The sequence below is a fragment of the Phlebotomus argentipes genome, unplaced genomic scaffold (assembly GCF_947086385.1).
Source record: "Phlebotomus argentipes unplaced genomic scaffold, Phlebotomus argentipes genome assembly contig_6, whole genome shotgun sequence".
Taxonomy (NCBI): domain Eukaryota; kingdom Metazoa; phylum Arthropoda; class Insecta; order Diptera; family Psychodidae; genus Phlebotomus; species Phlebotomus argentipes.
In genome coordinates, this window is record NW_026776145.1 from 4462871 (window position 1) to 4478890 (window position 16020).

Genomic DNA, 16020 nt, shown 5'->3' on the forward strand with positions numbered 1-16020 from the left:
CCTGTGCTTAGAAGCCTGCCAACGGATTCAAAGAAATTGGGGGTGACAACAAAATAAACTTTAATAATCGCAATTAGTTAAACAAATTCATCAAAAATAATTCCATTGATTAGAATCAGTGTTTGTCTTCTCAGTTCTGGTAGCTTAAGTTAAGATTGTTACTATTGGGGCTCTCCAGCTCCTCAAAGTGCTTCCTGGCATTGCGTATATTGATCAGCGTGGCCTCACTCGGCATTCCCGGATCGGACATGATCACCATCACGTACGTGTTGCTGGTGAAGGTGTCGATAAAGGCAGCGAAGGAGCTGTTTCGCACCTTAAAAGGCAAAAAGAAGTTTTTAGTCACAATCTCGGGGATGGGAATTTGTGCAATTCTCACCTCAAGGGAATGGAATTTGGCGCCAAGCTTCGAGCAAGAGAGCTTGAACTGTTTGATTATGTTGGAGACCTTCTCGAATCGATGGGCGTCGCGGTGCTCCTTGCGCTCGCAGTGTGAGATCACGAGGAATGTGGCTCTCTCGAAGAGCAGCACTTCGTCTGCATCGATGATCTTGGCGAAGACGCCCAGGGAATACTCCAGAGCCTTCACGTTGGGGATCAGCATGTACACAATGTTGGACCAGGCGCGGTACAGTGTCTCGTCCCAGATGCTGGTACGATAGCAGGTACACTCCAGAGGCTTCGACAGGCGCTTGAGATCATCCTCGCGGTCTTTGAATATCTGCTCTCGCTGATCCTCCGCCACGAGGTCCATCTTGTGCACCAGACAGAAGATCTTCGCCTCCTGCGAGTTCTGCAGAATCGCCTCCAGACACGACTGGTAATAGTGCATGTCCTTGTCCAGCTCCCGACTCTCCACGTCGAACACATAGATAAGAACGGCCACGTTCCGGAAGATGTTCTCTTTCTGCGACGCAAAGTACTGCTCCATGAAGGACTCCTGGCCGCCGCAGTCCCACAAGTTCAGCACGAGATTCCCCAGAAACCTCACGTGAGAGTGTTCGACGTCAACTGCAAAGCAAGAGGTCGTTATCACTCGCCCACCGAAATCAACGCACTTGTTTACTTGTGGCTCCCAGACGCCTCGTGTCTCTGGCGATGTAGTTGGCAAAGATGATGGAGCGCATGCTCGTCTTCCCGGAGCCACTCTTCCCCATCAGAAGTACCTGCAAGACAACCCCGGAAGCGCCCCAAAGTCCAGCGTATTAATTAACCTTTCTGGCCTTTGTTGATAACATTGCGCGTTTCACGCAGAATGTTCAATTGTTACGCCTCTATTCTTACGCTCTTACCTTCTTCTTCATATTCATCACTTTTTCCAAAACCCTCCAGATGAAATGGTGGTGTTATTTAACTAAAAAAACACACTAATTTTGGTCAACACAAAAATTCCACTGCCTTTTTTTGTCTTCCTTAATGTGACAACTCCACATGTTCCACACCTACAAAATGCAACATAAGAACATTCCACTGTTGTCCCATATAATTCCGTGGAATCGTCTGTTAGAAATTAGAAATGTGAACAAGAATTCTTCCATTCATTTATTATTACTTTTACAAGAACAATGTCGAGAACGTCATCCAAGAATTCCAAGGAGAACACCAAGAAGCGACGGTTTCTCTTTCTTTTCCTCCTTTTTCTGATCAGATGCATTACTGTGTCCCTTCGTCATTATCCATTTGATCCAATCATGAAACATGGCGAGGTTCGTGAATCCTTGAGGCGCGTTGTTGCACTCAGTAGATCCGAAGGATACCAAACCAACCTGAACTGTCTTACCTTCCATTGTCATCGCAACAGGACCTCCGGAATCACCTTGACACACAGCACTTATTGGCGGTTCGCCTTCATCTTCAGCGCAGAATATCGTTGGAGGATAAATAGGATAGGAAACCTTGCACTCGGTTCTTGTGATCAGCCTGAGATTATCGATCCAAAGTAAGTTGCCAGGCAATGATCCATTGAATGAAGTTAAACCAAACCCCATGGCAGTGATACTCTCTCCCACATGAACTTCAGGCTTCCAATAGTTTGGCACAAGATCTATGTAGCACACATCGTGATTAAAGGTGAAAGGGTCGGTCTTAATAAGACACACATCATTTTCTAGAGTTGAACTATTGAATCCTGGATGAACGAAGGCATGAGAACCCATGATGACTTGAAGCTGCTGTGGTTCTCCTGCTATGATAGACCCAGCTTCGATATGATAAGTGATTGGCTCAGACGCATTAATAGTAGGAAGGCAACAATGTCCGGCGGTGAGTACCCAACATGAATCAATAATACTTCCGCCACATAACTCGAGTGCAACTGAATTCTGCGGACCTCCATATGATGTTACACCAACAAAGTAACAAAACTGTCCCTCTGTGGCATTATCACCATTCACAATCCTACTTTCAAGCAAAGGCAAGTCGTCACTATCATCAAAATCAGGAAAATCAGGAATATCCTGCAAAGAACCATGTGACATCACAATTTCTATAAAATATCAGTATAGAATTTTTTAAATTACCACTGAAATTCCAGAAAATGCCAAAGTAGCTAAAATAGCTATCACAAAACTACCACAGAACTTCATTATAGTTTAGTTTCTTTTTAACTGATGTCAGGAATTTTCGTGATTCAACTCCAACCCATGCACTGTTGAAATATTTTTCCACATCATTTGAAATCACGTATACGGAAAAAACATAAAAAGTGTATTTATAGATTGCTGATAGAACAATATATTTTTAATATATATTGAATACTAAAAATTCATCCAAACAACAAACCAAGAATTTTATTACCAAGAGAATTTTCTTTGTGTTTTTCTTTCTGTTTCTTCACTTTTTCATACTTAAATTCGTAATTGTGTTCCCTCATCATTATCCATTGAATCCAATCATGAAACATAGCGACGTCCACGAAACCTTGAGGATTCGCAGAGCATCCATCATTTGATGTAAACGGGGGTGCAAATGACACCAATCCGACTTCAATTGGCTTTCCTTCTTTCATGATTACAACCGGACCTCCAGAATCTCCTGAGCAGATTGAAGAAACTGGTGTTTGTCCGTCCATATCCACAGCACAGAAACAAGTCCGAGGGAGATCGAATTTCTCAGCTTCGGTGTAGATAGATTGACATTCTGCCTTCGGAATCACAGTGAGTGTGGTCCAGAGCAAGAATTCAGACACCGGTCCATTGTCTGTGATGTATCCAAAGCCCATTGCTGTGATTGTATTGCCCGCATAAGATTCTGAATTCCAGAAACGTGGTGCAATCTCTAGCGAGCATACATATTGATTGAACACAAAAGGATCGGTCTTAATAAGACAAATATCATTCTCTAGGGTGTCTAAATTATAGCCTGGATGGAGAAATGCATCAGAATTCATGATGATTTGAAGCTGCTGCGGTTCTCCAGATATAATAGATCCAGCCTCGATGTGGTACGTGATGGGCTGCGATGCATTGGGGTTGGCAATATAACAATGCCCAGCAGTGAGCACCCAACATGAACTGATTATGCTTCCGCCACATCTGTGCTGCATAATTGCATTCTGCGGACCTCCATATGCCACTACACGCACAAAGTAGCAAAATTGACCCTCTGTAGCAATATCACCATTCACAATCCTGCTTTCAAGCAAAGGTAAGTCGTCTATATCACCAGAATCAGGATAATAATCCTGAAAAAAACCAAAAGAACAATGCAACATAATCATTTAAATTGAAGATCACTTTTGTTTAAAATTACTACTGAAATTACAGAAACTGCCAAAGCGGCAAGAATTGCTGTCACGAAAACACCACAGATCATCGTCATGCTTTAGTTTCTTTCCAACTGATATCAGTGTAACTAAATGTTGAAGAATATTTTCTATATTGTCTTGAAAAAATCGTGCAATTTGTGAAAAACGAGGTGAAACTCATAAAATATGATATTAATAGGTTTAAAATTTCAAATCAGTACTTTAAATGTCGTTCGTTTGTCTCTAGAAATCTATTGGACAAGAATTTCAAAGATCATTTTCTGAAGGGCTGCCCTGAAACGTGTTTCGTGATTCTTAGTTGCATGAAGCATGGAATTCAAAGAATATGTTGGAATTATGTAGTGTTTTGCGCTCAATTCGTTCGTCTATCTCTCTTGAACCTTGACACCGCGCGGCTAAAAATTAATTTCTCGCTAAAGATTGTTATTGCTTCCGACCAGACAACTTGCAAAGTGTTACTCAGTGTGTCTCCAGCCGCGTTCGCGAACGGATCAAATATTTCCCAGTGGATTTTCTGCTTGATTCCTCTAGTTTCCCGAAAACGTGTGTGCACATAATGAGTTGTCCTTTTAATGGGTGAGTTTTCTTCATTTCTCACTTCTTTTTTTCCACAAACTCTTACTATTTAAGTGGAAAAATATGTGTTTTTCGGGTAGTTGATGAAAGTTTGAAAAAAAAATTGTCGCATGATGTGGAAAATGAAAAACTTATCACAAGTCGAAAAAATAAATTGCTCATCTCTAATCTGTGGGTTGTTTTTCAGCGGTCCATCGCGTCTGGGTGACGATCATCTTCCCGAACAGGGAATGATGTACGGCGGTGAGAGTGAAAACACAGGCCTTGTAAGATTTATAGGGACTTAAATGAATTTATTTGTAGAGTATCTGATGTTGGATAAGGTTCTTGATGCCCAAAGACTCGTGTCTTCGACTTCGGGCGCCAAAGTTCACGACGAGCATCTCTTTATCGTAACTCATCAAGGTATTTCAGTAGCATTTCATAGAGGTATATAGCTGATGAAAATGATTTTTCTTGCAGCCTACGAGCTGTGGTTCAAGCAGATCCTCTGGGAACTGGATTCAATCCGGGATCTCTTCAAGGTGGATTGCGTTGAAGAGTCGCGCACGCTGGAGATTGTGAAGCGCCTCAATCGAATTGTGCTGATACTGAAAGTGAGAACATGATATTTTAAGTTGGGGGAAGCCATAGAAAGCTCTCCCCAATTGATTTGCCCACACAAGAGAGTATCGGTTTTCCGTCGCGCGCCTTTCAATGTCACACTCTTTGCAGCTCCTCAACGAGCAAATTCCTATCCTGGAGACTATGACCCCGCTAGATTTTATGGACTTTCGTCGCCACCTGGCGCCAGCATCGGGCTTCCAAAGCCTCCAGTTCAGGCTTATGGAGAACAAGCTGGGCGTGAAAATGGAGCACCGAGTGAAGTACAATCAAAACTACACGGTGGTCTTCGGACAGGACCCGAATGCCGTGGAGAAAATCGCGGATTCACACAAGGAGGCGTCGCTTCTGGACTTGCTACAGAAGTGGCTGGAGCGGACGCCCGGTCTGGAGGAGGACGGATTCAATTTCTGGGGCAAGTTCAAGGAGAGCGTGGACCAATTCTTGCACCACGAGCGCGAGGAAGCAATGAAGGAGACGGAAGTGTCGAATAGAAACTACCGTTTGATGGACATTGAGATGCGCAAAGGAGTGTATAACTCCATCTTCGACGCCGCTTCCCATGAGGCTCTGGTGATGCGCGGAGATCGTCGATTCAGCCACAAGGCGCTCCAGGGCGCCATCATGATCACTTTCTATCGCGACGAACCCAGATTCAGCCAGCCTCACCAGATCCTCGTCCTTCTCACGGACATTGACTCTCTGATAACGAAGTGGAGATGTGAGTTATTCTCATCTTTTAGCAAGCATTTTCGAGATCTTCTGATAATTCTTTCTTTTCTGAAGATAACCACGTGACGATGGTTCAGAGAATGCTGGGATCTCAGCAATTGGGCACCGGCGGCTCTTCTGGCTACCAGTACTTGAGATCCACACTCAGCGACAGATACAAAGTCTTCCTGGATCTCTTTAATCTGTCCACCTTCTTGATTCCTCGCAAGTGGATTCCTCCGCTGGACACGAAGCTCAATTGGAGCTTCAACGCTCCTTCTTTGAAGTGACACACGTAGAAATTCATCAGATTCCTTCGAAATATGTAGAATCAAGAGCGATAATAAAACATGTCGATAAGCACATACATACTTCTCGATTCTAATTCTTTTATCATTATCTATATGCGTTTCACTCTGTTCAGGGTCAGTATTTTTGAAATGCCTAATTAATTGTAATCCCACTAGATGGCCAATCAAGCGCATAACCTTCTTTGAGGCGGTGTTTTGGTTTTTCCGGGAGTGGATTTTCGACTATTATTCATAGAAAATGCGTCTTTCATTGGTGTGCCTGTTCAAGAAGACAGTCAATGGTCACATCTTCAGGGGAAAGTATCGTCTCGTGAAGCCAGTGTCGAGGAAAGCAATGGAAACTCTTCGGGCGCAATATAATGTCATGGAGCAAAACATGCTGTACCTTCGCAATCCCTACTTGACTGTCGTAAGTTGTGATCTAACTGATATTTCAATTCTCTGTTGTTACTGAGCAATGTCTTTCACAGGAAGAATCCCATGGACATACAAAAGATCTAGGGAAAAATCCGGCGAAGATCCAGAAGTGGCTAGATCAGGCTCTGGAAGTTAAGAAGGCGAAGAAACCTCATGTTACCGTTGAACAGCGCCTGGCTTGTCTGAAGACTGCAGAGGGGTGGGAGTAGACTCCCAGAAAGCTTAATATAGTTCTAAATCTTGTAAATTTCTTGAAAATAAATTTATTAGGAAAAAAATCCTCTTTAAAAGGCGCTGCCATCTCGCGGAAATTTGCGCGAAGTGATTTCGTCGACGATTTTATTCGGCTGGTGTTTCGGCGATACTCGGCTGGTCACTTCGGTGACGACGATATATAAAGGCGATAGAGAAGTCGAGAATTGGCTTGCATTTTGTTGCGAGCCCACAGATTCTCTTCGGTCATTTTGCTATGTGAAGTGAGATTGGTGTGATCGGAAAAGCACGTCCGCGTTCGCCTAGCAAGGAAAATTCCCCCAAACTCACAGGCTCAAGAGATTCTGTTGGTGCTCAGCGGGATTTACGCTCCGTGGAAAAGATGGCTTTGAGTCTGACATCTGTGGTGAGTTGTGGCAAAATATTCCACAAAATCTGGCCGAATTGGCGTTGGAAAAATGGGGGCGCCCGCACAAGGGGCATCTCCCGGAGTGAGATTGGTGCGCTGAGCGCGCCCCCATTGGCGTGTGCTCTCGCGCACTCTGGCCTTTTCTGCTTCGCAGAAGGAGCGAGAAAAGCACTTAATCGCGTATTTCACAATAACCTTGGAGTGCACGTATTTTACCTGAATCAATTCGCGTGAAGACGGAGAAAATTCAGCGCATTTGTCGCGAGGTGTGGGAGTCTCTGTGTTTGCCCGCGGCGTGCATTTTCCGAGGTCGCAGCGCGGCTGAAATCCTCCCCCGGAAGCCAGAGTTCTCCGAAAGGCGCCGAGCGCCCCAAAATCGACTCGGTAGCGGCGGAAATTTCCCTCAACTTTCACCGCAAATGACTTTGATAACGCGCTAGCAATTGCTGGTAATGATTTTAGAGAGAACGAGAGAAAAACCGACCACAGCAGGGGGTTTATCAATTCAGAAATCAGCGCTCACATTCCACCACGATAAGCGCCGACAAATTGAGGGTCTCTTATCTCTGTCAGCTGATTGTATTACAAGGGAGCAATTACTATTAGGAATGCCCTTTAAAATGATTACTAAAATCATAGCATTAATGAATGAAAATTGTTGGAATGGTTTGAAATCCGAAAGAAAAACTTCCTTCCTTTTCAGTTATGCAAGATCTTTGAAAAGTATATGTTTTTGTAAAATTAGTGATGATAAAAGAGCTTTCTGAAAGTCTGGGAAACCCCTAACGAAACTCCAACATAATAACAGAAACGCTTGAACTAAGACGAATAATCACATTCTTTTAACGAAATTTCAGAAGTACCAAGAAACTCATTGAGATAGACTAGAAAACATTTGGAATAAACGTAGTCAAAGGGAATAAATAAATTAAGCACGAACTTACTTCGTTCCTCGATGCAGAGCCCTTCGGGGGTTCACAAGGCGCAAATTGCCGCGCGGGTCAGTGAACGAAGAGGCCGCGATAATGGGAGGTTTCTCGCCACCCCTGGCAGTTTGTCATGAAAGTTTTAATAAGAGTTTCCAGCCGCTTCCCATCAATAATGGTCGAAATGTGAATCAATGGACTGTTGGGGATTTTGGAAGACCAAATTATCACGAAGAGACGTGAATTAGTCATCACCCTGCCGGCACGTTTATCTCCATCGACAAGTTTAGTCCGCAAGTTTGAGGTATTGAATAAATCAAGAGTCATGAATTGGTGATAAGGCGACAATGAATGCAGAAATTCTCGCTTGCATTACAATATATATCGGGAGAGATTGTTTGGGTTTTGCTGCTCTCGAGTTGAGGCCAATTGATTGGAAGTTTTCGCAATTGGCTGAACTCCTGATAACACTTCCTGCTCCACAATTGATTGCGGTGTTTGGAGAACAATATTTCATGCCATTCTAATGAAGAGAGAAAGTGCGGAAATCTGTGCTTATTGAAATCTATGGTCGATTGTCTCTGCTGAAATGCAATTTGTGTCATTATAATTGAATTAAACTTGCCACTAATTGGCTGACTTTGTGCTCCATTTTCACTTTCAGCTCAAATTGTATAACACAGTGATCGACGACGTGATCAGCGGCGTGCGAGATGCTTTCCTGGACGAGGGTGTGGATGAACAGGTTCTTCAGGAGCTGAAGCAGATCTGGACGAATAAGTTGCTAGCGAGTCGTGCTGTGGAACTCGTGCCGGATAATCCTGATCCGCAGCCGCCGCCGAATGTGGCGAATTCCGCAAAGTCCGGCTCGAGTTCGAAGGTGAGAAAGATGATTGTGATTGATCAGAAAAGTGTCTCTTAATGCCACCAAATGCTGTATTTTCAGTCGAATCACAAGAATATGCAGTCAAATGGGACAAAGAGCAAGGCTTCCAGGCCGTCTCAGCAGCAGCAGTTGACGCAAGTGAAGGAGGAGAACGGCAGTCCGCCGGCGACGACACTCAGCCAGACTTTTGTCACCCAGAACGGCGGTGCTCCTCAGAAGGCTCCCGTTGCGCCAACTACCACAGCAGCTGCGACGTCACAGCCACAGCAGACGACCACTTCCGTTGTGGCTGGCCTGGATCCTAACAAGCTCATCCCTGTGCAGATCACACTGCCCGCGCAGGCGGGCGTGGCCAATTCTGAGCCGCGTGTGCTCACGATTCACATGCCGGCGTCGGCTCTGCAGGAGAATCAGCTGCACCAGATGCTGAACGGGCCCATAATTTCATCCATCATGAGCCTCCCGCCTCCGATTGCGTCGTCTGTGCTGCAGCAGCACGTGAACTCCACACTTCAAAACCAATTGGGTGAGTCTCCGGAGGGGAAATTGCTGACTTTGTGAGCTGTATTGACGCTCTGTCGCTCTTCTAGGCACGATATCGATACAGAAGCAACTGGACGGAGCGGCGGACACTTCGGACGAGGACGGAACCGATGTGAGCGATGATGACAACATCGATGGTGATGACGACGATCCGGACAATGATCCGGATGACGCTGATGGCGAAGGTGGCGCCGAGGAAGAGCCTCTCAACAGTGAAGATGATGTCACAGACGAAGATGCAGCAGATCTGTTCGATACTGACAACGTTGTCGTGTGTCAGTATGATAAGGTGAGTGCGCGGGAAGTTGCGATTGGCCAAAACACCTGCGCGTTGGCCCGAAATCAGAACGGGAAAGCCATAAATAATATCTCTCTTGTCTCTTTCACCAGATCACGAGGTCGAGAAACAAGTGGAAGTTTTATCTGAAGGACGGTATTATGAATATCGGTGGCAAGGATTATGTTTTCCAGAAGTCCAACGGAGATGCTGAGTGGTAAAGAAGCGCATTGTGCAAATTTCCGTGCTCATTTCTTTCTCTTTTCAAAACTATTACCAATTGAGAGCACTTTGACCGTGAAGTGAGTGAGGAAGGAGAGTTGTTTATCATCTTGAAAGAAATGTGAATAGAATTTTCCTTTAGTGTATTTTTTTTTTTGTTTTTGACATAAGCGTTTTCCTGTTTTATTATTATTAATTTAGTTGTGGAGCAGCAAAGGCAAAATGTTTTCTATGAAACAACAAATTTACGTGTTATTCTTTAAGGAATTATACCAATATAATATAATCTAGAGATAATTGAGAATGATTACGCAAACACGACCGATGAACAATGTTTTCAAATCAGCACAAGATTGCAATCATATTACTGAAGAGGGACTTAGTAATTAATGCATTTTATGGAGATCCATATTTCTTTACGAGACAACATAAAAGTGCGATTAAAAGGTATATTTAGCTCTATTGTGAGACCTAATCTATGTAGTTTTCAATAGTCACAAATGGCTAATGGCAGTAAATATTAATGAAATGTAGTTCTTAGAGACAAACTCCTTAAGCGAGATCAGGGAATTATCAGAATCTTGTGGTTTTTCACCCAAATCGCCCCATTTTGTCGTCTCTGTCTCATGAAGAGACGCTCTGAAACCCTGGAAGGGTTTGAATGTATAAAGAAAAATTCTCAAAGGATAATTAGTGTCTAATGTAGTAATTTATCAGGTGGTAACACATATTAATCTGAAGGAAGACGCGACAAAAGACGTGCAGCTAAACATAAACGATAGCACAGGAGCAAAGAAGCAAGTAAGAGAGTTTGACACACTTTTTGTAAAGAGAACTTGTAGAAATATTTTATCATAAATGAAATATACGCTGCGATGCAAGAAATTAATAAATTCTGTGTAAATGCAAAGGGAAAAAGTTGTCCTCTGCATCATTTCAACAAAATTTAATCATCTGCATTCGCGTGCAAGTGAATGAAAAGTGAATTGAGATGTGCACGCGCAGGTAAATCTAATCAATTCGCACTTAGAATATCTACACTATTAATTTTCTTTGATTCCATATAGCTTTTCTCGCGTTTTCTTTATGGCTTTGTAAGAAAAACAGTGAATTAATTTACGACGCCAGGCGCTAACAATTGAAACGTTTCCCATTCTCACCACACGAGACCAAAACCCGATAAATACTATTTCGTATCGACATGTCGTATGATATTCATAGGACGTTGTGTATGAATAATGCCAATGCGAAATTATAGATAAAATGATCAAACACCACTTATTACTGATTGCTTCAATTGGAGTTACTTTCAACCATTTTATGCACTGATATTTTGCTTTCAAACATAAGTAAGTATATAGAGAGTGACATAATAATCCAGTGATAATTGCTATCAATGAAAAGAGTTTATGAAATTTTCAAAAATCAACGAATTGTGATGATTCATTCGTATTCATGAATTATCCACGTTTATCTTTGGAACTCTTCGTCTAAACACGGTCTACACTATGTGGTCACTCTGAGAAAATCAAATAATCAAGTCTGCAAAAGTCGCAATGTTACAGCACAACTTATGAAATTATAAGCGGCTCATCAAAAGCATTAAATAATAATGTTGGACTAAAAATAAATTCACATATTTGCTACTTGTCTCAGTCATTATTCCCAAATTCAAGCGTGCGAAGGGCTTTTTATACATATATTCAAAAGTAATTGCTTTGCAAATGTTCAACGGCGGTAAAACAAGAATAGAAAAAAGCAAAGAATACACGGAGATTTTCAATAGCTTTTATGAAAAAATCATCAATCATTTGCGCACTGTTTTTCTCCAGATGAAAGAAGTCACGTGAGCGGAGCTCAGAATTTGTGAGTTTTGGGTGTTAATGCATCGTCTTGACCCTCTCAATCCACTCAATACACGCGTCTTTAGGAGTGGAGACGATGATGAGCAGATTTGTGGCAACAAAAGGCCTCTCAACTGGCTCCATGTGCAAATATTTTCCTTACTGGCTGGCGTCAATTCACATGAATGTGACATTGGCGATTTACGACATGGGAAGAGAGTTAGAAAATGAAATACGCGATCAAGTGAAGCTGGAAGCATGAGAAAAGTGGTCGAAATGAGGCACTTTCGATATGAATAACTTAAATTAGTCATTGGTCAGGAAATTTTGGAAGATAATTTATTGGTAATTTCCGCAAAATCTTAATCCATCTTCCTATCCGCATAAATTATTGGCGTCTTTGAGGTCACAAACGTGATATAGAAGTTCTGCTAAAAATAATCAAATTTATGCAAATGCAACGCGACGCGATCTGCGTAAAATTCCAGCACGTAAGCAATTAGTCGCATTAGTCAGTGTTTGTTAGCCTACCTCTGAGTGTCTCTCTTTCGCACATCTCGCGTGTCTGTGCCCCACTCCAGGTGTGATCCATCGCAGACTCACCCGGAGAGCCTCAGTTCGCGCCGAGATTCTGCCCAACGCGGTCACACTTTGCCAAACGGTCAGTGCAGTGCCAGAGAATCACCAGGAAGACGGAGTGCGCGGCAGAACAAGGAGCCATGGAAGGACCAGTCAAGACAGAGGAGCACAATGGTGAGACGAGGCCCCTTTTCGCGTGCTCTGTGACGCAATTGCGCGCCCATGATCTAACACATCAAACAATTGACTTTGCGAATAGCATTGAACACTGAGAAGTGTGTGCTCCAAGTCTCGCCCCGCCTCCGCACTAGGCCTCTCGCCAAGAGGCGGCGAGCGCGCCTCTTACTCACGCTAATCACCGGCTTTTACCTTTTGCAGATGCCGTCGTGCAGAGATTCTACAGCGGGAAGAACATCTTCATGACCGGAGGCACGGGGTTTTTGGGCAAAAGTAAGGTCAAGCGTCCTACGCGAAGTCACGCCATTTATCAGAAATCACATCCTGAAAAGAGCTTTGCTCTTGCCAATCAGAAGATCATTAAAACTGCCATCTAACCACCTGATTCACTCCAAAAGGCAGTGAGAAGATCATAAATCTTCTTTTTACTACACAGAAATCTCATGAATGCTGCATAATTAAGTTCACTAATGATTAACACTGGTAATTTGAGTGTCTTTTAAGCGGTGTCTTAAGGAGCGTGGTCTTTACACCAAGGCTCCATTCTGTGATCAGTTGAGGAAGTCAAAGTCGCCAAGTTGCGTGACTGAAGGAGAGAAATTAATGACATTAAATCCAAACACTCTTCTGATCTCAAGTTTGTCGGAAAACTTTTGCAAAGTACAAAACTTCTTCACAATATTTACACATGCTTATGTGATCATCACGAGACTCGCTGGAGTCGAAAATAAATGTTGTGTTCTCAAGTTGAGCACTTTCTTAACTTTGCTCTAAACATTAAAGTAAAAGAACTAATAATGACTTAAGGCTCAACTTCACAAACTCTTGCTTACTAAGCCTAAACACAGCGGAAATTCATCTGCATTTTCTGTCTTCTCGATCAGTCATTATGGAGAAGATCATGCGCACGTGCCAGATCGACACAATTTACCTTCTCATCCGGGATAAGAAGGGCAAAGATATGCACTCGCGAGTTGAGGACCTCTTCGATGACGTGTTGTATGATCGCTTGCGGCAGCAGCAGCCAAAGTTCCGCCACCGAATCCACCCAATCGCCGGCGATTGTTCCCTGCCAGGCCTCGGCATCTCAGCCCACGATCGCGCCCTTCTGGCGGCCAACGTGCACGTGGTCTTCCACGTCGCGGCCACAGTTCGCTTCGACGAGAAGTTGAACATCGCCATGGCCATCAACGTGAGCGGCACGCGGGAGCTTCTCGCGCTCTGCCGCGAAATACAACACCTGGACGCCGTGGTACACGTGAGCACGGCCTACGCCAACTGCAACAGACCCGACATCGACGAGAAGTTCTACCCCCATCGCATCTCCGCCAGCAATGCGCTGCAGATCTACGAAGCCCTCGATGCCGATACGCTGCAGACCGTCGGCGCGGAGCTGTCCAAAGGATGGCCCAACACGTACACTTTCACAAAGGCCCTGGCCGAGGACTTGATCAAGTCCGAGGGCAAGGGACTGCCCATCACCATCTTTCGACCCGCAGTCGGTGAGTTCCTTTCTCTTGATCAAGCAATGACCGCGCAAATCTGTCCAGTGTTTGTCTGGTATACAAACATGCTAATTCGAGAGGTGATTAAACATGACTTTTTCCCACTCAATTGATAAACAATTATATGCAAAATTATCCTGCGTCACCACCAAAACCATTAACTAAAGTCATTGAGTAATCTCATCAGCACTCCGACTATTAATCTTACTATTCTCACTAGAGTTCTTTAAGTGATGGAAATCATGCTAATAATACGCTAAGAATATGTAATGTCTTGAATCGAAAGCAAGCGCGTCCTTCAGCATGCAAAATGCAACCATCGATTGTAATTATTTCTAAAAATCACACCATAAAATTAAACTCAGTTCTGTATGCAAGAAATTCCTCGTATCTTTGCTGCATTTCAACAGAAATTCCACTATTCAAAACTCCCGAGAATTTGCAAATACTCTTTAAAGATGCGAGAAACATTTCAGATAAACTTATTCAGCTGATTAATGGCAATGAAACCTGAATACATTTCTTCTCAGCAGTGGAGAAGATCCCAAAATCACCGAACATCAACATAGGGGAAGGGAGACTTCGTTAGAATGCGAATTAAAATGTATGCACTAAAATATTCGGGTTTTTTCCATGGGTTTTTACATTAAAGTGGGTGATCTAAAATCACTTAATCACCTAATGACCATCTTTCCTTTTGAGACAAATGATTCATTCAACTTTTGGTTTTGTTCTTGTGAATTTTCCATCATGCACAAACTGAGCCTTGTTCCGCGTTAAAAAGCTTCAATTAACTCAATCAATAGCCTAATCAATAAATCAATTTTCACACGATTTTTTTTTATTGAAATAATTGCGATAAATCAAAGTTCGGTAGAGATTTTTCAATTTATTAATATAAAAATTAGTATCGCCCAATTATAAATCATGTTGCGACTCATTAGATATTTCCAAGCGTGATTTTATTTCTTTCACCCAATATTTTCGATAATCGATCTCAAAATCTCCCTCTTATTAACTGAATCTCATGTTCTGGTCCAAATTGGTGCCCAAAAGCGGTTCCTCCACCCTAAATGACGGGGCAAGAGAGTACATTAACCCAGAAACTCTACTTGTACGCTAATATATTACTCGCTTTGCAGTTCTGCCCACGGCCCAGGAACCGATCCCCGGCTGGATCGACAACATGTACGGACCAACGGGAATGATGGTGGGTGTGGCGGCAGGCCTGATCCACGTCTGTCACGTGCACAAGGACAACAATGCCGAGCTCGTGCCTGTGGACATGTGCGTAAATGCACTGCTCGTGAGCGCTTGGGATCGAGCGACGCGTGAACACGAAGAGACGCCCATCATAAATTTCGTCACGAAGCCTGGGAACAAACTGCCCTGGATAGATTATATTGACATGGCCTGGAAGCATGGATCGCAGGTTGGCTGATGAAATGGCTTAATTCCGATAGAACTGATCTGAATCTCAAATTATCTTCACAGTTGCCAATCTTCAAGAGCATCTGGTACGCCGTGTTCACTGTCACAGACTCCGAGACGTGGTTCGGAGTGCTCTGGTTTCTCTACCACACACTCCCGGCCTTCTTCATGGATCTCTGTCTGCGGATAGTGGGCAAAAAGCCCAAGATGGTGGACATCTACAAGAAGGTGAAGAAGTACAGCGACTTGATCTTCTTCTTCACGCACATGAAGTTCACCTTCTCCTGCGCCAACGTGGATGGATTGTGGAAGAGACTGACCGACCGAGATCGCGAGGTGTTCTATTTCGACATGAGTTCTCTGCAGTGGGACGACTACATCCGGAACAATGTCGAGGGCATTCGACAGTATCTCATGAAGGAGTCGGCGAGTTCGATTCCCGCGGCGAAGAAGCGCCAGGCGCGCTTCAAAGTGCTCCACTACACAATCATGTACACAATCTACGCACTGGGATTCCTCCTGTTCGCCACGCTGCTGTCCAAGCTCCTTCTGCCCGCCTAACATTCCCCAGAAGCTCCCAAAACTAATTCGATCAAATAAAGCCATCCTGGTGGAGTGAAACGA

General features: G+C 43.6%; 7 protein-coding genes across 8 annotated transcripts; 4 read left to right on the plus strand and 3 right to left on the minus strand.

The window, feature by feature from the left end:
- Nucleotides 1-29: 29 nt before the first annotated feature.
- Nucleotides 30-1417, minus strand: LOC132265798 (ras-related GTP-binding protein A). Its single transcript, XM_059766578.1, has 4 exons — nucleotides 1293-1417; nucleotides 1067-1166; nucleotides 380-1011; nucleotides 30-316 (listed from the first exon to the last, which is right to left on the minus strand). The coding sequence occupies exons 1-4, from the start codon at nucleotides 1308-1310 to the stop codon at nucleotides 131-133; spliced, it is 936 nt and encodes a 311-aa protein (XP_059622561.1). The 5' UTR covers nucleotides 1311-1417; the 3' UTR covers nucleotides 30-130.
- Nucleotides 1418-1539: 122 nt separating this feature from the next.
- LOC132258070 (chymotrypsin-like protease CTRL-1) lies at nucleotides 1540-2477 on the minus strand. The gene has a single exon (XM_059755178.1). The coding sequence runs from the start codon at nucleotides 2475-2477 to the stop codon at nucleotides 1578-1580; it is 900 nt and encodes a 299-aa protein (XP_059611161.1). The 3' UTR covers nucleotides 1540-1577.
- Nucleotides 2478-2725: 248 nt separating this feature from the next.
- LOC132256417 (serine protease 3-like) lies at nucleotides 2726-3845 on the minus strand. The gene is made up of 2 exons (XM_059752830.1): nucleotides 3751-3845; nucleotides 2726-3682 (listed from the first exon to the last, which is right to left on the minus strand). Exons 1-2 carry the CDS (start codon nucleotides 3817-3819, stop codon nucleotides 2765-2767), a joined length of 987 nt encoding a protein of 328 aa, XP_059608813.1. The 5' UTR covers nucleotides 3820-3845; the 3' UTR covers nucleotides 2726-2764.
- Nucleotides 3846-4232: 387 nt separating this feature from the next.
- Nucleotides 4233-6019, plus strand: LOC132259097 (tryptophan 2,3-dioxygenase). The gene is made up of 6 exons (XM_059756677.1): nucleotides 4233-4342; nucleotides 4530-4585; nucleotides 4646-4747; nucleotides 4805-4938; nucleotides 5057-5666; nucleotides 5732-6019. Exons 1-6 carry the CDS (start codon nucleotides 4323-4325, stop codon nucleotides 5944-5946), a joined length of 1137 nt encoding a protein of 378 aa, XP_059612660.1. The 5' UTR covers nucleotides 4233-4322; the 3' UTR covers nucleotides 5947-6019.
- Nucleotides 6020-6121: 102 nt separating this feature from the next.
- Nucleotides 6122-6656, plus strand: LOC132255550 (uncharacterized). The gene is made up of 2 exons (XM_059751635.1): nucleotides 6122-6376; nucleotides 6438-6656. The coding sequence occupies exons 1-2, from the start codon at nucleotides 6206-6208 to the stop codon at nucleotides 6591-6593; spliced, it is 327 nt and encodes a 108-aa protein (XP_059607618.1). The 5' UTR covers nucleotides 6122-6205; the 3' UTR covers nucleotides 6594-6656.
- Nucleotides 6657-6743: 87 nt separating this feature from the next.
- LOC132255540 (transcription initiation factor IIA subunit 1) lies at nucleotides 6744-10753 on the plus strand. The gene is made up of 5 exons (XM_059751623.1): nucleotides 6744-7003; nucleotides 8597-8812; nucleotides 8879-9344; nucleotides 9409-9650; nucleotides 9752-10753. Exons 1-5 carry the CDS (start codon nucleotides 6980-6982, stop codon nucleotides 9857-9859), a joined length of 1056 nt encoding a protein of 351 aa, XP_059607606.1. The 5' UTR covers nucleotides 6744-6979; the 3' UTR covers nucleotides 9860-10753.
- A 1484-nt stretch (nucleotides 10754-12237) lies between these two features.
- Nucleotides 12238-16016, plus strand: LOC132259570 (fatty acyl-CoA reductase wat-like). 2 transcript variants are annotated; one of them, XM_059757261.1, is made up of 5 exons: nucleotides 12238-12457; nucleotides 12662-12733; nucleotides 13345-13962; nucleotides 15108-15397; nucleotides 15460-16016. In XM_059757261.1, exons 1-5 carry the CDS (start codon nucleotides 12424-12426, stop codon nucleotides 15955-15957), a joined length of 1512 nt encoding a protein of 503 aa, XP_059613244.1. In that variant the 5' UTR covers nucleotides 12238-12423; the 3' UTR covers nucleotides 15958-16016. The 2 variants fall into 2 exon arrangements, with proteins under 2 accessions (XP_059613244.1, XP_059613253.1); XM_059757270.1 differs by having other exon boundaries at nucleotides 12453-12558.
- The last annotated feature ends 4 nt before the right edge of the window (nucleotides 16017-16020 follow it).

Bases quoted from the DNA above. Each gene is read 5' to 3' on its own strand.
- LOC132259097 (XM_059756677.1), top strand. From the start codon at position 4,323: ATGAGTTGTCCTTTTAATGG. The intron at 4,748-4,804 runs GTATTTCAGTAG...TTTTTCTTGCAG, and splicing joins CTTTATCGTAACTCATCAAG to CCTACGAGCTGTGGTTCAAG. The intron at 5,667-5,731 runs GTGAGTTATTCT...TCTTTTCTGAAG, and splicing joins TCTGATAACGAAGTGGAGAT to ATAACCACGTGACGATGGTT.
- LOC132259570 (XM_059757261.1), top strand. From the start codon at position 12,424: ATGGAAGGACCAGTCAAGACAGAGGAGCACAATG. The intron at 12,734-13,344 runs GTAAGGTCAAGC...CTTCTCGATCAG, and splicing joins CACGGGGTTTTTGGGCAAAA to TCATTATGGAGAAGATCATG. The intron at 15,398-15,459 runs GTTGGCTGATGA...TTATCTTCACAG, and splicing joins CCTGGAAGCATGGATCGCAG to TTGCCAATCTTCAAGAGCAT.
- LOC132255550 (XM_059751635.1), top strand. From the start codon at position 6,206: ATGCGTCTTTCATTGGTGTGCCTGTTCAAGAAGACAGTCAATGGTCAC. The intron at 6,377-6,437 runs GTAAGTTGTGAT...TGTCTTTCACAG, and splicing joins GCAATCCCTACTTGACTGTC to GAAGAATCCCATGGACATAC.
- LOC132256417 (XM_059752830.1), bottom strand. From the start codon at position 3,819: ATGACGATGATCTGTGGTGTTTTCGTGACAGCAATTCTTGCCGCTTTG. The intron at 3,683-3,750 runs GTAATTTTAAAC...GGTTTTTTTCAG, and splicing joins CAGTTTCTGTAATTTCAGTA to GATTATTATCCTGATTCTGG.
- LOC132255540 (XM_059751623.1), top strand. From the start codon at position 6,980: ATGGCTTTGAGTCTGACATCTGTG. The intron at 8,813-8,878 runs GTGAGAAAGATG...CTGTATTTTCAG, and splicing joins AGTCCGGCTCGAGTTCGAAG to TCGAATCACAAGAATATGCA. The intron at 9,345-9,408 runs GTGAGTCTCCGG...TCGCTCTTCTAG, and splicing joins CACACTTCAAAACCAATTGG to GCACGATATCGATACAGAAG.
- LOC132258070 (XM_059755178.1), bottom strand. From the start codon at position 2,477: ATGTCACATGGTTCTTTGCAGGATATTCCTGATTTTCCTGATTTTGAT.
- LOC132265798 (XM_059766578.1), bottom strand. The intron at 1,012-1,066 runs GTAAACAAGTGC...CTTGCTTTGCAG, and splicing joins GAGGCGTCTGGGAGCCACAA to TTGACGTCGAACACTCTCAC. The intron at 317-379 runs GTGAGAATTGCA...TTGCCTTTTAAG, and splicing joins CCAAATTCCATTCCCTTGAG to GTGCGAAACAGCTCCTTCGC.